Here is a 19,812-nt window from a genome sequence, read left to right on the forward strand (position 1 = left end):
AATGTGAAATCAGAAGCAGGATCTATTTCTTATGGCAGCCCAGGCTCCTCAGCCTTTAGTGGGCAGAATCTCAGGGAGGTCTGGCTGACGAGGACGCTTAAAAAAATGCTTCCACAGACTGAGACTTGGGAGCTGGGAGCATCCCAGTTAGGAAAGGTAACAAGGCATGAAAAACACTGCAAACTCACATCTAAGGGGCAGGACGGTACGCAGCTACATTTCAGTCACAGTAAGAGTTAGTGTTCCGATCTTTTACCACCTTTTGAGATCTGAAAAAATCTGAAGCCTTGAGTCAGTCCGGAGGGTTGACACAGGGCGGGAGAAAGAGATGCAGTATACGGATGGCTTGTTCCCCGTTACATCAGGACCTGGGTTCGTGTGTCCGGCAGGCGCAGGCCCACCAGTCCTCCACACACCAGCACAGTGGAGGCCAGCAGGATGGGGATCGACTTGGTGAAGCTGACCAGAGAGCCGAATATTAAGTTTCCAAGGACGGCCGCTGCTTTGCACAGGGCATTCAAGAAGCCAAAGCCTGTCGCCCTGCAAGGGGAAGAGACACAAGACAGGGTTGACAAAGCGACTTCCCAGATGCAACCTTAGACACAAATGTCCTAGGTGGTATTTTCCAAGGATTGCCTTCTTGAAGAGTGTTGTGTCTCATTAAGGCAAGTAATGAAATGCGGGCTAGCCGGTCTGGAGGTAGAGAACCTCAGCTGTTGGTACTGTCCCTTCAGCCCTCTGTTGATTTTTTCCTCACCTCGACTGATTCTTATTCTGCCCAGAAGTTCCACTTTATCGTGAACAGAAAGGAAGAACATTCCAGGGTGAAAAGTCTCTTCTCTCTTCCAGAGGTAAATTAGAATACAGGATCATATATTTCTTTCATTTTTTCCCCCTCCCTCCTTCCTCAGAGCTTCGTTAACATGTAAGTTTCTAAGTAGCTAAAGTCATGGAATTTTCAGAGAAAATCAGATGACTGGCTTGTATTGCTCATCTTTTGGGTGCCATAGAGGTGAATTATCATGCTGTCTTCACACGTGTTTTGGTGGCAAGCAGACACTAAACTCTGAACTTGGTGGCCCACTGTGAGCTAACGGCACTCTTTCCATTCTCATCAGAGTTCTGTGTGGAAAATCACGTCCAGGAAAATATTATAGGGGAGAATCAGATTGTCAGCCTAGAGTAGAGAAGATCTTGCTCCTTCTGCTGGCATTTGATCGTGATTCTACTCTGCACTTGTAGGTAGGAAATTTAATTTTGTTCATGAGGGTACTGACACCACAGACATCATGACATAATATGAATTTCCTTGGCCTCTATGTCAGTTCACTTTTCTGTCTGTCACTGGATATATCTGTGTTCAAGGCAAATTGAACACAAGATCATTGTTGGACACATTTTTTCCCCTCCAGAGGGAAGTGCATTTTATATGCTATAAAATGCAGCATCTAGTACACCTCTTTCTTTGATTTGAAAATGGGTTAAGTGTTGGGTTTCCTTCGACAACTCACAACTACTCATCACTATCTGAGCTGTTCCTAATGCCATTTTCTACAGAGGATGGATATTCATCGTGGTTATTATCTACCCGTCCCCCCCTTCCCATACCACAGAGAGGATTATGCTGAGTTCCTATAGAACTCAGCCTGTGATTTTGTCCAGGGCCAGTGACTGGTCAGAACAGACCTAAAAGGAGGTAGCAAGTGCCAACTTTCTTTCTGGCCAAGACACCTAGAAGGTAGACTAAGCAGGTCTTGGCAGTGTGGCAAAATTACCAACTGTGTGGAATGTGGAAGGGGTGTAACACAATCTCAGACAGAAAAACAGGAACTTCTTGAGAAGAGTGTAAGCTAATTTTATAAGCTGCTTCTTTTTGGTTTGCTTTTAAATAAAGAGACTAGTAATAGCAACGACCACTAGAAAGGTAAGACTTAATATACTGAGAGTTATTTTCAAATGACATTGCTGGAGGATACATGCTGGGGACCGCGGAAGACTTCAGGAGAATGACGTCATCCTCCACCACCTTCCCCACCTCACAGACAGGCCATGAGGCTGAACTCGGTTTGTTTGTTAACACTTTTTTCAAGTAGTTTTAGGTTTTTGAAAAAACTGAGTGAAAAGCAAAGAGAGTTCCCATATACCCCTTCACCCTGCACCTCTATTTTTAACATGTCAGTGTGGTAAATGGGTTTACAATTGATGAACCAGGATTAGTACATTGTTATTAACTCAAGTTACTATGTCAGGGTTCATTCTGTGTTTTGTATCCTGTGGGCTTTGATAAATGTATAATGCCATGTATCTACCGTTACAGTATCATAAGAGTCATAGTTTCAGTGCCCTAAAATCCCCTGGGCTCCCCCTATTTATTTCTCCTCTTTCCACAGTAACTCCAGCCACCACTGATATTTTTACTGTCTCTAATTCTGCCTTTTCCAGAATGTCAGATGGTTGGAGTCCTATAGTAGGTAGCCTTTCAGACTGACCTCCTTCGCTTTTTTTAAACCACATTTTAGTTTCCAGTTTCTAGGCTCATAAATTACCAAATACATCTTCTGGTAATAAGATAAACTGTATCGGTGTGGGAAAAATGGCTAGTGTGTACGGTGCTGATAAGAGGAAAACATTCTTCCATAGGAAGAAGTCTCTTGATGCTGAAACTGCAGAATGACCCAAGCAGAGTTTACAGCTGGGTTAAAATAACTGTATTTTCCCAAGCCGTAACTCTGAACAGTGTATAAAACACGTGTGGCTGTCTTCTTATGGTATGGACAACTTTCTGAGATTTCTGGACAGCTTCATTGAAGAGACACATATTGGGAGCATTTGGTATCTGAAGCTTCAAAAAAAACCCCAAACGATCAAATCTTTATATTCTATGACTCTCCATCTTCATTTACCAAGTAGAGGCAGTTTCTTACACGAAAATTTGGTATGGATACAAAGCATATAGCCCCCTTAAGTTAGCACTGGCATTCAAGAAAATGTGACCATCCTTTCCTTGGATAAATAAATAATTTTTTCAAATACTTGTGAGCTGCAGGGTACGGTTTCCCATGCATCAGACACACAGCTATGTTACCAAAATCATTCTCAAAGTAGCTCTCCCTTGCTGGTTGTCTGTTTATAAAGTAAATAAACTTTGAGTTCATTTATTCCCTTGCTCTTACTTAACCGAAAGCCATGAACTTCTAGAGACACACAAAGTACAAGTCACCCCATGCTCATTAAGTCCTTTGAGGGTGGGGAGCTCAGAGTTTGCAGAGCTCAGCATTTGACTTGCTAACTTCTCAATAGCAGGATAAGCTACTGAATTTTTTTTTCAGACCAAAGATGTTCCATGCCTTCTCTTAACCAACAAGTATCAAGAAGAAAGAATGAACTGATCTGTGATCTTTCTGTGAACTCCATCCCTCGTTCCCCTATCTCTCCAGCCAGAATCCTTTGTTTTCAATTCTTGCTCAACCTATTTAACTCTTTTACATGGAAATGCTTTCCCCAAACAGTACCCTGGGACTCCGGCAGCTCTGTTCCACATTTTATCACGGTGGCCTTGTCATGTACCACTAACCCCCTCTGTGTGAGAACCCAGGACTAGTGCAGAGAGCTGCTCACTCTGCTGCTGGGGGTGTGGCCACCAGAGCATCCCTCCTGAGGCTGGACTGACTGTGGTTTATCCAGGGCCTTCCCAATGGAGTGGGTTCCAGTTCATTTATATCATTTTTAGCTTGGATTAGAGGCTGGGAAAAGGAAACCGCTGGCACCATCCTGGATAGAGTGAGGAAAGTTTTGCTCTCACATCTGGCCTCTTTCTTAAATTTCGCTTTTCTGACTTCAGTGCAGGTCAGCTGTGGGTTTTATGGGGCTCCTGGGAGGAGCAAGGGATGCTCAATAATAGTAGCTTGTAGGCCAGGCGGCACATGGTGGGCGCCATGCCACTGGGAGCCATGGTTTCCAACACTGGCTGAAGGATCTGTCCCATTGACTGCTGAAATCAGGAAAATAAATTAGATGCTCATTTTGAAAAGGCCTGAAATGTGGGAGATCCAGACTCAGCTCATGGAATTTACCTTCTAAGGGGTAAAATGGAAACATTCCCTCTGCTTAAACTTTTAGAAGTAACATTTTCCGGACAACTTAGATCATTTGTAGAAGTTGAAAATTTCTTGTTTTCATTTGTATTTTCATTGGTAGAAGAAGAAAAGAAATACTAAGGGCTCAGCAAGGAGCGTGTTGGCAGGTACAGGCAGTTCTTAAATTGGCACTATTGTAGCCCTGTCTCATCTGCAGGCAAGATGTTCCAACACCCCCAGTGACACCTGAAACTAGAGATAGTCCCGAGCCCTATATATACATGTTTTTCCTATATATGTGTACCTTTGCTAAAGTTTACTTTCTAAATTTAGGCTCAGATTAACAATAACTAACAATAAACTAGAACAATTATAATAATATACGATAATAAAAGTTAGGTGAGTGTGGTCTCTCTTTCTCTCAAAATATTATACTGAGCTCACTCTTCTTCTTCTTCTTCTTCTTTTTTTTTTTTTTAAAGAATTTAAGTAATCTCTACACCCAATGTGGGGCCTGAACTCACAAAGCTGACCCTGAGATTAAGAATCCCACACTTCCCCCGACTGAGCCAGTCAGGCACCCCTGTCCTCACTCACACTTCTTGTGATGGCATAAAACAAGGAAATGCCTACATGAGGAGATGACGTGAGGTGAGTGATGCAGGCGCTGGGACATGCTATTATGCTACCACTGACCTTCTGACCCTGTGTCAGGGGAGGGTCATCTGCTTCTAGACTGGAGGGGGACATGAGTCACCAAAACTGTGTGAAGGATACCTCAGATAAGGAGGAACTACTGTAACTTGTGAGCTAGGGATTCATCCAGAAGTTGACTCTTGAAAGCACAAAATGAATTTCATTTTTTCTCATGGAAATAGCATTACAAATGATGGCACGTTTCTCAGGTTTATCTAAAAAAGCTATTTCACCACTGAATCCATCTGAGCTACTGGACTGCAATGCAAAGAGCACTAGAAACCCCTTGAATATTTGCCTAAGAAGCAAAATGGTCCTTAATATAATCCTAATTTATACATTCTTCTGTGTATTTATTCATTTAATGATCATTAAGCTTTATGTGCCACACACTACGTTAGGCACCAGCGAGCCCAAAATTAATATGACAAAGTCCCCTTTTGCATTACGATAGATACAAAAAGATCATTGATAACACAACATGCTTAGGACAATAGTACAGCTAGCCACAGGGCACTATAGGGGTGCAGGGGATCAGAGGTGATCTCTGGGTGGGGTGGGGACACTGAGGGAAGACTTCTCAGAGGGGAGGGATGAGAAGAGTATTCATCTTGAAGGAGCAAGAGGAGTTCACCAGGTGAAGGACGGAATGTGCACAAAGGTGTTCTCTGACTCTCCAAACACCCTCCTATGTCTCTAACTTAGCTCCGTGGTACCCCAGTCTGTCTTAGACACCCCCACAAAGGCTTCTTACACAACAAAGGGCGTGCCTTCCCCCCAGATAAGTGTCCCACTCCCTCAGCTGTTTTATTTGGTCTTAACATTATATTTATTTGACAGAAAGACAGCGAGAGAGGGAACACAAGCAGGGGGAGCAGAAGAGAGAAGCAGGCTTCCTGGCCAAGCAGGGAGCCAATGCGGACCTCGATCCCAGGACTCTGGGATCATGACCTGAGCCAAAGGCAGACACTTAACAACTGAGCCACCCAGGCGCCCCTTTCCTTAGCAGTTTTAATGTGGGGTCAGAAGAGCAATCTGGCAGAACTAGGGTGCATGGCCCTGTGTGACCAGAGTCTCACCCAGGGCTGCTCAGAGCTGGCTTCATACTATCACCTGCATGGTTATTAGAACACGTTGCTGCATGCCCCTAAGGTGTATCCAGGGCTGAGGACCCTGGATTCTTCCAGAGATAACTGCATTTTTTAATTGATCTGGATTTACTATTCTATGCTAAATGAAATTACAAAAGCAAAACATCCATTCTACCCCTCCAAAAACATAGTTTTCATTTCTGAATTCCCTTTAATGTGCTTCCAGTCATATCCTTATTTTTACAAAGCACAGGATTTATACAGTTTTGTTCCTGCTTTTCCCCCAATCATTAATAAAACCATTCCATGTTGTTTATGTTTTGTCAAAAATGAAATGATGAGGCATATAACCATTATATCTGTAACCATACCATTGGAATAGTTAGGAGCTTTCCAAACTGAGGGAACATGAATGCTATTACAATGAACACCTTCACGTTCGAGACCTCATTCTCTTGGATATGTTCATTAGGAAATATCAGGCAGTGTAACACAGGTGAGGGAAAATGTTTATGATATGATTGGGGTCGGGGGCGGGGGAGTGGGACCCCCCAGGAGAAGAATCCAGGGCAAAGGCTTCATCCAATCTCTTTTCTTCCCCGTCCCTGCTCCTGCTCTCTTCTTTACGCTACTTTTCACAGCTCATTTCTCCCAGAGGCAATCCGTTTCTCATGGAACCTGAATCATTTCTTTCACTTCCAACTCTTATGTAGTCGCTGTGCAGGCTGAACTCTGGACAACCATGGAGGTTCTCCCTGCTCAAGGAGTTCCTTCTTCCCGCTCCCCCACTACGAACCGGCTTGTACAAGCTCAGGGTTCGCCTGTCTGGATTCAGCCTAATCTTTAGGGCAGAACTGGAGAGACTTTCCATTCATTCATCGGTGCCCATTTAGGATAGGGACAGTGACACATTAAGTTATTTGTGGAAGGAACTAAGGAATTTCCTGACATCTTCAAAATAGGCTAGAAGCAGATTTCTGTAAAGGGCATCCTAATGGGCCTTAGTCAGGCCATGTTTACTTATGGATTCCAGTCTATCCTCTTGCTGGTTCAGAGGATAGAACTCTAACTTCACATTCTTAAGTCAGAAAAAACTGAATTCAATCACTTTCTTGAGCGTCAAAGAAAGAGAAAGTTTGTCTCCTCCAAGTAAGTAGTGTGTATATGTGTGTGGTCTTCATGTGTCCTCCCTAATCTGGGAAGATGGCGCCTAGAGCATTGTAAGCAGGCCTTGCCGTACATACAAGCAGAGAAGGACTTTTTTTGTGTGTGTGAGCCAAGAGCAATCCTTGGGCCCAAAGTAGCCCTCCACCTCCCTCCCATCCTCACCCCCACCAAGGGTTTTCCTATTGCTTGTGCTGTCGATATGCAAATATTCACCATCAGGCCATAATGGAAGTTTCTGTGTCTTCCCTTGTATCGGATGAGGCTAGGTAGGAAGTCCTTGAATGCCTGGGCCAGAGTAGATAATGATGGAATGAAAGCAAGCACTGGGAAGCCACTTGGAGTTCATCCAAGGCCAGCATTTGTGGACATGACTGGATATCCCATTACCAGGTGAGCTTCTTAGAAGCCAATTCCCAGAGCTCCACCCAGACCGGCTAGAAGACGGGTAGGTAGGTCTGCGCTGAGAGCAGCGCTGAGGAGTCACAGAGCTGGGTTTGAGCCTCGGTGACCCAGGCAAGTTTCTTCCCCTCTTTGTGCCTCATTTTCCTCTCTAGAAAGTAGAGTAAGGCTCCCTACTCTTATAGGCTTGGAGTGATGATCACATATGGCTAAATGAGATGACCTAAATCCTTGGCACCGAGCCTGACTCACCTCCATTTTTCAGATGAGGAAACCAAGCTCCAGAAAGCCTAAAGGACTGATCTAAGCTATTCTCTGGCCATGCCAGGCCTCCACTTGACTACTGATGGAGACAGGTGAAGCAAAGAGGAGGAGGGTTTCCAGTAGGCAGTGCTGTGTGGCCAAGGGGGAGCTGAAGGCTGAAGCATTGTAAGGTCACAGGCTCTGGCTTGCAGAAGTGGAAAGGGGTGCAGAGGGCAGCCAGAGGGAAGGCAAGAGGAATGCCTCTCACTCACAACAGGCCTAACTAGCTTACCAAATGCGGGAGGACGAGTGCATTGCTAGATCCCACATGAGGAGGAAAAACTGTCCATAACCAGGAGAATTTAAAAGGCATCCCTTTCTCTTCCCTTTCTCCCATTCACCTAGGGCTATGCTAATAAATACAGAAAACGAAATCCTGTCCTGAAGGAGCTCACATTCTAGTGGGAAACAGATACTAAACAAACATACACACTACCATTCTATCATTACATGTCCTGGTAGTAATTTGCTTTAAAAGTACTTCAGTACAAAGAGAAGTGGTTCTACACTCTAGAATTTAAAACATGTTAATGAGGAATTATCAGGCCAGAGAAAGTTATTTAGGGCTTTACACATCATTTTAGAAATCTGCATGAGAAAGTCTGTTAATGCACACAGAGACAATGTTTCACTGATGATAGGAGTGGTTGATATGCAGTTGACTGGAAAGAATGTTCTGCCCTTGTAGCACCATGGATAAGCAAGCATCCTCCCAGCCCAGCAAGCTCAAACGGGTGGAATGAGACTTCAGGTTCTAGTGCTGAGACTTCAGGTTCTAGAGCCCACTGGTCCTATACCTGAACACTTAAAGGCCTGACCAGCCCAATGCTGATGGTCCTGCTGTCGGATGTCAGTCATGATGGTCCCATAGCCCTTTCCTGTGAGGGCTTGTTTAGTCCCCAAAGGCAGAGAGATGGCGTTCCCTGGGGTCAAGAACCGGCTGTAGGACCGTTTCTGTGCCCGTCTGCACACATTTGGTAGAATTTGCTGCCATTGTAACACACCACCTTGGAGAGAGGTGGTGGGTGACAGACACGTCCACTTCCCACCCCCTCACACTCCACTTCTCACTGCCAGAGACAAAAAGGGTCTGACATTGCCTGAATGGCCAGAATGACTCAGGTCGCATAAAACGGAGACGTATATAATACAATGACAAGGTCTATAAAGGTAGAAATGATAGAAAAGTTAGACAAGAGAGTTGAAAGAATATTTCATCTCAAAATCTTCAAAAAAATTAAATGAGGTCTTCATCTTCATAACCACAGATGTAGGATGTCGTCATTTTGTATCTGAAACCAATGAGACACAGTTTTGCTGAGTGGTCTCCCTGAGGTCACACAGCTAGTCACTATGAGATCCATGATTAAAGACCTTCAGGATTGAGCCTGGGGAAGGGATGGGGAACTACTCTGTCTCAACACACACAGTCCTCATGGAGAGAGGCTTCGGGTGGTAGAATTCTGGGAGGATGCTTTGGTTTCGCTCACGGAGGAAAAGGAGCATCCCACGGCACTGGGTGACAGCAGCAGCTGCCCAGGATGAGCAGGGAATAGCAGGTGGGAACAATCAGAGTTTGACTCTCAAATGCTTTCTGAGGTCATGTCTGAACCTATGTGCAAGGGGGAAGAAAGGCGGGGGGTTGGTGGCCATGGAAGGCAGGAGCACATTGCTGGACGAATACCCAGGACACAGACCTGCTGTCTCAGGGACAGCTTAGGTTTCACCATTTACAAGGTGGGAGCTCCTTGCCCCGAGTTCCACAGAGAAAGGGTCACAGCGGCTACTGGGCTGTAGGGACACAGGCAGTGTTAGCAGTGGAGCTCTGTCACCCCCACAGGGTGGCAGCAGGAAGTCACCATCAGGACACAGAATAACAGGCCGGAACTGAGAACCTCAATGACCCGGTGCATGCGTCTCTTACATCATGTGGCTATGTTTAGGATTTGCAGGTGGTCTAAAACCTTAACCAAGGAGGGGAGGAAAAAAAGGGAGCAAAAGGATGGGGTTAACAAATCCTAGGTAAATCCAGGTCAACCTATCATTACATATTGCTTACTCTTTGAAGATTCGAAGAGATGAGGGAAAAGTCATTCTTTTTTTTCCACTGTTAGAACACAGGGACTGGACTCCAACTAGCCCTGACTGAACTCAATAAATGGATAGGATCTGGTGTTGGCATCTCCCAGTCCAAGAAGGACTGAGACAGTTTAGATGGTGACAGCACTTGGGTGTGGAGAAATGGTAGAAAAAGGAAACTCCCCTGGACCAATCTGTTCAGTGGGTGGGGCCCCCTTTTAGATTTCTGCAAGCTGGGAAAATCTGTTCTATCTCCGGCACAGTGCTGCTGTCCTATTTCCCACCTACTAGAAGAATCTCTCATCAGTTGCCCATTGTTTCCATTACAGATAATGGGATCCCTGCTTATTTTTGACACAGGACAGGGGCTGATGCATGTAGGGATGATTAGAAGCTGTCAAAATACTATACAGCAACTTGTATTTTCAGTAATGCTCACACTCCAAAGATCTATTATTTTGCTCTGCTCTCCATTTCTTCCCTTATCATGCTTTCAAAGCTGTCCTGACTTCCCAGCCTCATGGACACATGCTCAACTCCGTTTGCTTTTTCCACCATTCCCAGTTCCCAGCAGGGATCCCTGCAGATCTGCAAGTACTACTCTTTCCTTCAAGGTCACGCTTCTGAATTGAGTTGGAGGAAGACGCATGCTGCGTGGACCACTGAGCCCCAGTCACTGTGGTAGATGCTCGGGGCTGTTGGGAAGCCAGCCTCTGCAAGGATCCCCAGCTGTCAGTGCAGAGTTGGGATGAAGAGAGAAGATCAGATGGAGGTAGTCAGCCAGGGTGAGTATGAGAACAGAGAGGCACCTTCCTCTCCTCCAAGACCCATGCAGTGAGTTCTGATGCCCTGCCTGTATCTGAGCTCACTCTGGCCCTGGGCAAGAGTCAGTCCAATGAACATGAGTGAGAATCAGCTGCACTATTATTGTCCTATTGTACTAAGCATAGAGCGTACAGAGAATTCTAACTTACACAGCCTTTCCTTGGTATCAGGCCTCATTTTTGCAAGGCAATGATGCCTCTTCCTTCTTACCTCCTTGACCACATGTGGACAGGCTGGATTTTTGTTCTCTATTCTCCTGGCCTGATTTCCAGCCCACTAAACCCCTCCCTATCTTCTAGCCTGTATACTAATCCTGTGGCCTCTACTATTACCTGCTCTGGTGACTCTGGATTCGCTTACCTTGACAGATTTACCCCCAAAAGAGTCCCTTTGCCCTCTCAGACACATTCTTCTGTAGGCCTCTGTTTTCTGTTTCCTTTGCCTTGCACTACCCGCCAGGCCTCTCTAATCCTATAGTCCACATACTGTCACCAGCCCAGGAGCCAGAAGAGTGATGTCACAAGAAGGAAGAAGAACAAAGGGATGGCTGCTTGTCTTCAAACATGCACATGTGTACACTCATTGACTGTCCCGAAGGTCCTCTTGTCTCTACACATGGGGTCATTTCTCTCCCACCTGTGGATTCAGCCCTGTCTGGGGAGCAGAAGTCCACTAAACCTCAAGGTAGGTCAATCCAGAGCTTCCCTCAGGATCACTTGTTGTGTGGATGGCAGTCTGGCCACTGGGCTTTTGCTGTGATACTAGTAAGCAGAACCCTATTTTTACTGTCACGCTGGTAATTTGGTTGCTGCCATAACCCCAATTTGAGTCATCAATTCCCCTCATCTTTTTGTTCCATCACCAGCATCTATCACGCCTGATCACTGCCTCCTGAACCACTTTCTTCACTGTGCTCCCAGGACCTAACTTATGCCTTTTCTCTTTATCTCACTCCTAGCTCCTTCTCAATCTTTCTTCCTGACTTCTCATCAGCTGGACCTCTGAATTCTCCCTTGTCTCCGGACTAAGTCCTCAAAGCTCCCCTCTTCTCTACCTACACACTGTCCTTTGATGGTGTCATCTGACATCAAGACTTTAAAATTTATCTGTACCCTGAAAGGGCTCAAATTTTACCTCACACCCAGGCCTTTCTCTGAATTCTGGTCTCATACATGCAACTGCCTAGTTGACATCTCCATTTGGATATTCCATAGCATCTCAGACTTAAGAGAAACAAAACTGAGCTCCTGATACTTCCTCCTTAACTTCCTTCTTACACAGTCTTCCCTATTTCAGCCAAGGCACTCCCAGCATTTCAGCAGCTCTGGTCAAAACCCCTGAGATCATTCTGAGTTCTCCCCCCACCACCTAGCCCCCATACCTCACATCCAATCTTTCAGCAATACCTGTTGGTCTTCAACTTATTTGTAGAATCTAACCAATTCTTACCACGTCCATTGGCACTACTATATCCTGCCAGAATTGTTATAGTGCACTCCTAATTACTCTCCCTGATTCCACCTCAGATCTTCTGTAGTATATTTTTTTAAAGATTTTACTTATTTACTTGAGAGACAATGAGAGAGAGAGAGAGAGACAGCATGAGAGGGGGAGGGGCAGAGGGAGAAAAAGACTCCCTGCTGAGCGGGACTCCATCTTGGGACTCCTGAACCAAAGGCAGTTGCTTAACCAATGGAGCCACCCAGGTGCCCCAACATCTGTGGCATATATCAAACACAAAAGCCAGTTCTCCTTTTAAACATACATGAGATCATGTCGTTACTTGGCTCCAAACCTTCCCACGGACTTTCATAAAGTTTGAAGTCCTTCATGTCTACTCTGACATATTGCCTCTTACCGTCCATTTTGCTCAGGCTGCTCCAATGTGACAAGCTTCTTTGCCCTTCCTCCCACTGGTCTCCTACACTTACAGCTTAAGACGTTTGCACTCACTCTTGCTGCTGCTGGGAATGTTCTCTTCCCAAGTATCTTCCTGCATCTTTGCTCAAATTTCGCCTTTTATAGTTGCCTATTCTTAGACCATCCTGTTAACAATTATAATTCCCCAGACCCCGATGCCCTCTATGCCCATATGTGGCTTTATTTTTCTCTCTAGCATTTAGGACCATTTGATATAACTACTTTACTTAACAATTTATTGACTGTCTTTTCCCAAGTAGAACATAAGCTCTATCAAGCCAGGGTTTTCTGTCTGTTTTGTTCACTGCTCTACCTCAAGAACCAGAATAATTCCTGCCACATGATAACATATTCCAAAATCATCTGTTTAAAGAATTAGTGAATGAACACTCTATCCCCAGCTCAGGTGTCTTTCTGCCATCCAAACAAAATTATCCAAATGCCTATCAGACAATGTTACATTCACATGAAAACCCAACACGTCCACAATGGCAGCTCATTATCTTCCTGACCCCAGCCCAAACTGTCTCTCTCCCTCCTGTGTCCCAGTCTCAAAATGACCATCACCATCCCCTCAACTACACAAGAAGAAACTGGAATCATCTCTGATGATCCCTTTCCTTACCCCACCATCTAACTTACCATAAGTTTTGTTTATTGTATCTCTAAATATCGTGAACATGCTGAATGTTGATTTTGCTCCTTTCCTACCCACATTTTTCTAGTTCATATTACTGTATATAGCATCCTAACCAGTCCTCCTGCCTCCTTTCTGGGCACCAGAGTAAACCAGACCTTGCCTGATCTTGTCTCTCTTCTTCTTAAAACATTTCAAGGCTCCCCATCACCCTTAGGATGATGCAATTTACAAGCTCCTTCCTGATTTGTTCCTTGCTTACCTCTGTTGACTCTTTTACCTCCAGAGGTTTTCAGATAGTATTTCGTATGTCGTCTGACTGAAATGTTCCTTCTCCATCTCTTTGCCCAACTATCATCTACTTTTTTTTCCAGTCTCAGCTCAGATGTCAGATGTCAGTTCCTTCAAGAAGCCCTCTTCTCTGCTTTCACAACACCATGTACTTCCCTCACAATGACACTGACATCATTCTATTGTACCTGATGTTCACTTGACACAAGCTCTGTGAGAGTAATGACCACAAATGGCTTATTCATGATTGTATCACAGGCACTCAAAAAAAGAAAAGAAAAGGTTAAGTAAGTAAGTGAACAATATTAAAATTCATACGGTGGAGCAGTCATACTTTCATGAGCATTCCTACTAACCATAGCTAAAGATACTAGATATTAAAAAGCAAACATAAGACAACTCTGAAAGACAGAAAAAAGGCAGTGGAGCTAGGGACCTTGGGAGTGGGGAGTTGCCTGCATTTTCTTTTGCTGCATCGATCTCAGACTCAGGACTGAAGATGGCAATGTGGAAATACCCCCAGCTACAGATTATTTAAAAAGCCTCAACGAACCCTGTTCTCTCAGCCAAAGGACCAGGATGGGGCAGACAAGACAGACAGAGAATGTTTAGATAATAATCTCTCTCCTCCAGATGAACATAAGAAAAATTATAGCCCAACTGCTAGACCCACCAGCTCCCAAAAGCCTAGGAGAGAGCCTTGACTTCCACCCTCACAAAACTGTGATGAGGTGACTCCATATTGTCACCGAAGAGGTATTAGAGATGGCTAAGAAGGGAGCTGGGACTTTCACCCTTGCTGGCCAATAATGAGCTCCTTCCCTTCTTCCTTCTTTCCCTCCATCATATCATGATCATGAGGGGAGCCTGGACTCCTACTGCTGGCCAGCAATAATGAAGATACCCAGCCTCTTGGGTGTCAGTAGAGTGGGACACTGGACATCTACCTCCACCTGGCAATAATAAAGCAGTGCACCCGTTTCTCCCCACAGACAGGTGTCCAGAAACTAAAGGTTTACAAGGAAAATAGCTTTTCAATTGACTATCAGTCATCCTAAAAACAACTGGAAAGATATCAAACAGACTGAGAAAACAACAATTAAGAGAGGCCAACCCAGAGATAAGAGCTGTTAGCATTATCTGATAAAGATTCTCAGGCAGTCATGATAATAATGTTTCAATAAGCAATCATGAACACACTTGAAACACATAAAATATAGAAAACATATAGAAAAAATAGAAAAAAGCTTAGTGATTGGGCTCAACAGCAGAATGGAGGAGTCAGTGGAAATAATTAGTGAACTGGAAGAGAATAATAGAAAGTTTCCAAGAATAGAAACAGCAAATAGACTAAAAACAAATTAACCAAGCATCAAGGACCTTTGGGACGATCACAAAATGTCTAATACTCATGTCACTCGAGTTCAGACAGAAGAAGAGAAAAATATTCAAATATGTAATGGCTGAAAACCTTGCAAATTTGTCAAGAGACACAAACCTACAGATCCAAGAAGCCCAGTAAACCTCAAATATAATAAGCCAAAGAAATCTACGCCAAGACCAAGAAAAAAATCTTGAAAGCAGCCAAAGGAAACAACACCTCATCTATAGGGAAAAACATTGTGATTGCTAGATTCCCACCTTCTGAACAAGTGGTACATGTTTTCAGAATTCCCTGAGCAGTAATTCTGCCCTCACCTGCTCCAGGTAAGACCGAGTTGTATCAGTCTTTAAAACCTCAGCTTTTCTGCATAATAACAGAAAACTTCATATCATTTCTGCTTTAATTTGAGGGGCTCCTAGATAGCTTCTTGATGGGGGCTGGTCTCTGGAAATAACCCACCATGAGAAGAGAGAGTTAAAATTTCAACCTCCCACCCAATCCCCAACTTCTAGGGAGGGGAGAGGTGCTGGAGATTAAATTAAGTCATCAATGACCAAGGGTTTAATTGATCATGGCTACATGATGAAACCTCTATAAATCTGGAGAGCTTGCAGACTGGTGAGTGCACTCCCATGGAAGGCGGGTGGTGGTGTGCCCTAACTGCACGGGAACAGAGGCTCATGCACTTCAGACTCTTCTGTGCCTCACCCTAGGTACTTCTTTGTCTAGTAAACACAATCCAACCTCTTTGGGGTTGTGGAAAGTCACAAATCTGTAGTTGGCTGGGCAGAAGTGTGAGTTGCCTGGGTACCCCGTTTGCAGAGTGCATCTGAAATAGAGGCAGTTTTGTGTGACTGAGCTCTTTAACTTGCAGGATCTGATACCAGCTCCACGTAAAGTCAGAATTGGAGAATTGGTTGGTGTTGGAAAAGACACCATCTATTTGGTGTGAGAGAGTATCAAAGAATATACTCCTCAAACTTTATCCAAAAAATGGATTCCCTCACATCTCCATAAACAAATTGCATCTTATAATGACTCTACTAAAATGTGTGTTTGTGAGGGTCCTTCTACCCCCTTCTGTGCCCCTCAAATTATCAGGTGCCATTACTGTCCATGATCTTTCTAACCTGGGAGAAAAACTGAAATGTCATCAGGCAATCATTATGTTATGTTTACTCTGATGCTGAGCTTTTGAGGCTAGAAGAATTATAGTGACATTGACACAGTAGAAAGGTATGGTCTAAGAAATACATGTGGTCTCTGTCCTGGTTCTCACCTCCTAAAACGTGAGTGAGAGGCACGCCTTCAGTTATTCATAAGGCACCCTTCTCATGGTGCCTGAGTTTATGCTAATGAGGTGACTTGGGGGCTGCCTAGAAAGCCTCAGGAGGGGGCTGACCTAAAAGAAGCAAGTGATTAGAGGGTTGGAACTGAGAAGGAGTGAGAGGGATGGCCGGGTGGACTATAAAAAAATCTTGCACAAGATGCTGAGCTTCCAGATTGGTCAACACTGGAAGTACTGGGAGGTCCTGCAGCTGGAGGAGCATGGAATCTCCTCGTCCTCCCCTCATACCTCACCTCTGCATCTCTTCCATCTGGCTCTTCCTGGCTCTTTCTGTATCTTCTTTTTTTTTTTTTTTAATTTTATTCATTTATTTGACAGACAGATCACAAGCAGGCAGAGAGGCAGGCAGAGAGAGAGAGGAGGAAGCAGGCTCCCTGCTCAGCAGAGAGCCCGATGCGGGGCCCGATCCCAGGACCCTGAGACCATGACCTGAGCCGAAGGCAGAGGCTTTAACCCACTGAGCCACCCAGGTGCCCCTCTTTCTGTATCTTCTTATAAAAAGTTGGTAAATGTAAATAAATATTCCCTTGAGTTCTATGAGCCAACCAAATGATCAAACTCAAGGAAGGGTCATAAGAACTCCAATTTATGGCCAGTGGGTCAGAAGTGCAGGTGATAACCTGATTTGTGCTTGGCATCTGCAATGGGGACAATCTTGTGGGAACTGAGCTCTTAACCGGTGGCATCTGATGCTGTCACCAAGCAAATAGTGTCAGAACTGAGTTAAATTGAAGGACATTCAGCTGGTGTTTGCTGTGAATTATAGAAGATTAAGAAAACCCTCCACACCTCATGGCCAGAAGTATAATATTGAGCAATATTATCCTTTCAATAGAAAAACAGAGCTTTCATTTACAAAAAGTGCTTATAGCTTTTTTTGGTTTCATTTTTTAAGCACAGGAAAGTGCTATTCAATATGTATACTTTTAATCTTGAACTTTCCTGCCTCTCTAGGAAAAAATTTAGGGTAGCATATAAAAAACAAAAAAAAATATTAATATAATAGGAATAAAAGACAGTAAATCAGAATGAGAAGGAACAAAGTAAATAGCCAGACCATGCAGATTTAGCAGAGACAGGCCTCCTTCCTGCATAACAGAGAATGAAATGTGAAGAATTACCTATTTTTATGACATGAAAGGAAGGGACAGAGCAACTTCACAGAAGGGGGCCCTAGAGCTCCCTGCATATTGGGGGGCAGCCTCTGCACAGAGGGAAGTGTGCACTGTAATGCATGGTATCCTGTCCTCCTTGGGGTTTTCACAGTAAAGGCAAATGTAGCCCCCAGTAAAAGTCAAAAGCATAACATAAAAAGTAAAATCTATAACGTGTTTGACAAATGTAGATTTCAACTGTCATAGTGCTTAGACTATACCTTACATTATGTTCCCCAAATAGAATCATTTTGATTGGGATTTTTGTTTTTAACAAAAATCAGCATGGAGCCCAATGTGGGGCTTGAACTCACCACCCTGAGATCAAGACCTGGGCTCAGATCAAGAGTTGGATGCTCAACCAACTGAGCCACCCTGGTGCCCAATTGGGATTTTGATAGGAGCTGGCTGTTAACTGGCTCCCTAAGTTACTTTTTTTTTTTTTTTTTTTTTAAGCTCAGGGCCTGGGATCAGAGTGTCTTATTCTGATCATTAAGGAGATTCCAGAAACTGGGCAAGGAGTTGGCAGTGCTAAAGTTTGATATGAAATATCACAGCCTCTAGTCAGACTTCCTGTTGAGATGTATCCTTTTCTGCTTTCATGGGGAGAAGAGGCCATAGAATGCCTGAACTCAGCACCGCTGGGGTTTTCCTCTAAGAGCTAAGCCAGAGATCCATGGAGACTCCTGTGGCCCAGGGGAACATGGCAGACATGGGAGAACAAGTTTTTGCCTATGACAGAGGAGATGGGACTGGCTCTCCCACCAGGGCCCTGGCAGAAATGCTCTGGAGGACCAGTTACCTCTCCATCACGGAGGAAACTGACTTCCTGCATGTTATCTACTCACACCTGTGTAAGAGTTGCAGAATGTCCACCAGCAGAGCTGTGGCTGCAGTAAAAACACACCTTGCAGACATCCAAGTCGCTGCCCCAGCTGCTGAGCTCAGAAATTCATCCCCACATTTTGGGGCTCCAATAACTGAACATGTTAGGAGTACTACTGCTGGTCGGTTCCTGGGACACACAGGACTTGTTGGAAGCAGATGCTGTCACCCTGCCCCCCAGCTCTATTCCCCCAGAGTCTTGCCAAACCCTCCTGAGACTGCCAGAGGAGGTGGGGGCAGTCCCCCCTACTGTCCTTCCTCACTCCTTCCCTCGGGCCCAGGCTTCCCTGTAGCATGCCCAGACTTCTCCTCCAACCCCGTTTTCTCTCACACAGCCATGTCTCCTACTAAAATCTATACATGTTTAGTTCTGTCCTATCCTCTGCTTCTCAGAGGACCCAAGGAAACACAAATAGCAATTTCTGTTTTTACAACAAATTCTGTCATTGGAATTATATCAGATTTTAACAACAGAATTACAGCATGCCCATGTTTCTCATTGGAGGAAACTGCCCAACTCATTGTTTTTTGTTTTTTGGTTTTTTTGTTTTTGTTTTTTAAGTCAGATTTTGCCATAGAAGAATATTCATCCTTCCATCCATTCTGGTAGAGGGATAAGCAGCTGATTCATCTAAAGTAGTATCAAACCCTTACATGGATAAGAAAAAGGTATCCGGCTATGCCATAGCCTTGCTTTAACATTAAGGGGTATATTTTATTTTATTAAATTTTTTTTTAAAGATTTTGTCAGATAGAGACAGTGAGAGAGGGAACACAATCAGGCAGAGTGGGAAGCCTACTTCCCGCCAAGCAGGGAGCCCAATGAGGGGTTCCATGCAGGGTTCGATCCCAGAACCCTGGGATCATGACCTGAGCTGAAGGCAGATGTTTAACAACTGAGCCACCCAGGCACCCCTTTAAGGGGTTTATTTTAAATGTATAGTTTAATCCACATCTGGGCCCTATTTGCAGGAAGAAGGTTGATAAAATAATGCTCATTGGATACTGCATAGTCTTAATCTTTCCTTTCCTTTCTCTTTCTCCCTCCCCTCCCTCCTTCCCTCCTTTTCTTTTCTTTTTTTTCCCCTTTCCTTTCCTTTCCTTTTCTTCCTTTCTTTTTGGCAGCACCCTCATCCCAAGGCCTGTGGCATCTACCCCAGGAGCTTGCTCACAAAAGAGAATTAGTGTTTGTTGAATGAATAAAGGAGATGCTGTATTTGGAGGATATGGTTCCTTTCAGAGCCTAAATACTCAACAGGAGGTTACTGAGGGCCTAGTAGAACATTTGATAAGCACACAATTATCAGAGTTTGAGATGTTCTGTGGGAGATGGGTATATAGTTTCGATAACATTCTTATAAGCTCAGTAATAGATGTTATTGAAAATTCTCATCCCAAATGTTTCTGCAGAGTCTTAGAAAAATCCCTCCTCCATTTCAAAGTTCAGAAGATACTGACCCCATCCTTCAGCAGAGAGGGTTTCCATGGTGACAAAGTATACACAAAATAAAAGAAGGCAAAGGCCATTGGTCTTTGCTCATGTCAAATGGAAAAACA

General features: G+C 44.3%; 1 protein-coding gene across 1 annotated transcript in view; it reads right to left on the minus strand.

Moving 5' to 3' along the window:
- Positions 1-356: 356 nt before the first annotated feature.
- SV2C (synaptic vesicle glycoprotein 2C) overlaps positions 357-19,812 on the minus strand; it is a gene marked incomplete at both ends in the record, with an annotated part of 159,575 nt that continues 140,119 nt past the window's right edge. The window contains one exon of the mRNA XM_080804288.1: positions 357-540. Within this exon, the coding sequence (XP_080660414.1) occupies positions 357-540 (184 nt within the window). The remainder of the gene's footprint in view (positions 541-19,812) is intronic.

The sequence above is a fragment of the Martes martes genome (assembly GCF_963455335.1).
Source record: "Martes martes genome assembly, chromosome: 5".
NCBI classification, from domain to species: Eukaryota; Metazoa; Chordata; class Mammalia; order Carnivora; family Mustelidae; genus Martes; species Martes martes.